Source organism: Fonticula alba (assembly GCF_000388065.1).
Source record: "Fonticula alba strain ATCC 38817 unplaced genomic scaffold supercont2.3, whole genome shotgun sequence".
NCBI classification, from domain to species: Eukaryota; order Rotosphaerida; family Fonticulaceae; genus Fonticula; species Fonticula alba.
The window spans coordinates 1,244,040-1,245,736 of record NW_009242973.1 but is presented as its reverse complement, the minus strand read 5'-3'; the positions used below and the strand labels follow the sequence as shown (position 1 = coordinate 1,245,736).

The window sequence follows — 1,697 nt, the reverse complement described above, 5'->3', positions numbered from 1 at the left end:
GGGGGGGGGCGGGCTCACTTGCGGCGACCGGGACGGCCGGCCTCGCGGGCCGGGGACACCTCGCGCCCCTCGCGGGCCTCCTGGCTCAGGGAGTGGGACACATCCTCCACGGCGTCCTCCAGGGCCTCGGCGACGACGGTGGTCTTGACGTGGCTGGCCTGGCGGGCCTGGCGAGCGGCGGCCACCGTCCGATCAGCCAGGCGGACCTGCTCGGCGGCGGCGGCGGCGGCGGCGGCGGCGGTGGCGCGCTCATTGGCCGGGCCCAGGCGCGCAGCCGCCAGGACCTCCTCGGCATGGATGGCCCGCTCGCGGGCCTCGGCCGCCAGGCGCTCGGCCTGGCGCAGGGCATCCCGATTGACCGACTGCCCGGGACGGAAGGCCTGGGCCCGGCCGCTGACACGCTCGCCATCGGGCTGCTCCTGGTTGAGGGACTGCAGCAGGTTGTCCAGATTGCTGGGGCCCTGGGCGGCCGAGGTGATGGCGGCCGCCGTGTCCTGGAGCTCCCTCATCAGCTGGGCGTCATCATCGTCGATGAGGTCGGAGTCGTAGGTGGCCGAGCCGGTGGCATGGCCGGCAAAGTAGAGCCCGGTCTCGCGAGCCAGCGGGGCATACACAAAGTGCCCGGGCATGATCATGGCGTCCGGCAGGGTGGGCGGGGTGTTGGACCGGCGCCGGCGGCCGCGGACATTGTCCGCCGGCATGGCCCCGGCCCCGGTGCCGGTCAGGGCCTCATACAGGTTGCGGTACTCGGTGAAGAAGCGCCCATCGGTCCGGTCGATGGGCCGGGGGGAGGCCATCGGGCCGCGAGGATCATTCGGGTCCTCGCCGAAGTCCATCTCCTCGTCGATGATGTCCATGATTTCGTCGGTATTCAGCTCGGAGAAGGACTGCACCGGGATGCCCACCCGGGCCATGGGCGAGTGGCCGTACATCTGGGCCACCTGCTCGGGGATGGTGTCCAGCAGGATGCACAGGTCGAAGTCATCCGGCCGGGGGAGGAGCTCCCGCAGCAGGGGATTCCGCAGGGCCAGGTTGTCCAGGGCGTGGGTGCCCTCCTGGACGAAGGCCTGGTAGGCGGCCATGGCCTCCTGGTCGCCGGTCTCCTCCAGACGCCGGGCCAGGTTCAGGTAGTCCATGATGTCGCCGGAGTAGCCGCGCCGGAGCCAGGCCACGCGGGGGACCAGCTCGCGCTGGTTGCGCGTGGCCGGCGGCCAGGGGGGCAGGTCCTTGGCGAACTCCATGACAAGGCGGTGCCGGGCCGGGAGGATGGCCGCCCGGGCGTCGCGCGCCGCCTGGGCCAGGCGCGTGTCGGCCTCGGCATTGCGCTGCATCTCCAGGATCTGCTGCCGGGCGGCGTTTTCCGCCGCGTCCGGGCCCAGGTGCCGGCTGAAGGGGTGGTTGGCGAAGGGGTCGGCGGCCAGGGCGGCGGTCTTGGCCGCGGTGGCGGCCTCCGCCTCCGGGGCCGTCAGCCCGACGAAGCGCTCCGCGTCGCGGGGCTTCCACCCCTCGCGCTGGAGGTAGTACGGGAAGGAGGCCAGCCGGATGGCCGGCACGACCAGGTAGTGGGGAATGGCAATGCCAAAGCCCAGGCGCGCGGCCTGGTACAGGCTGGGCAGGTGAATCTGCGACATGGCTGTCGGGGTGCGGTCAAGGGGTGCCCCGTGCGGTGCGTGCGTGCGTGTGTGTGTGTGTGTGGG

General features: G+C 72.7%; 1 protein-coding gene across 1 annotated transcript; it reads right to left on the bottom strand.

Annotated features, from left to right (window-relative positions):
* Positions 1-14: 14 nt before the first annotated feature.
* On the bottom strand, positions 15-1,631 carry H696_02062 (hypothetical protein; the record flags this gene model as incomplete). The annotated part of the gene is made up of 1 exon (XM_009495959.1): positions 15-1,631. One exon carries the CDS (start codon positions 1,629-1,631, stop codon positions 15-17), a length of 1,617 nt encoding a protein of 538 aa, XP_009494234.1.
* Positions 1,632-1,697: the final 66 nt, after the last annotated feature.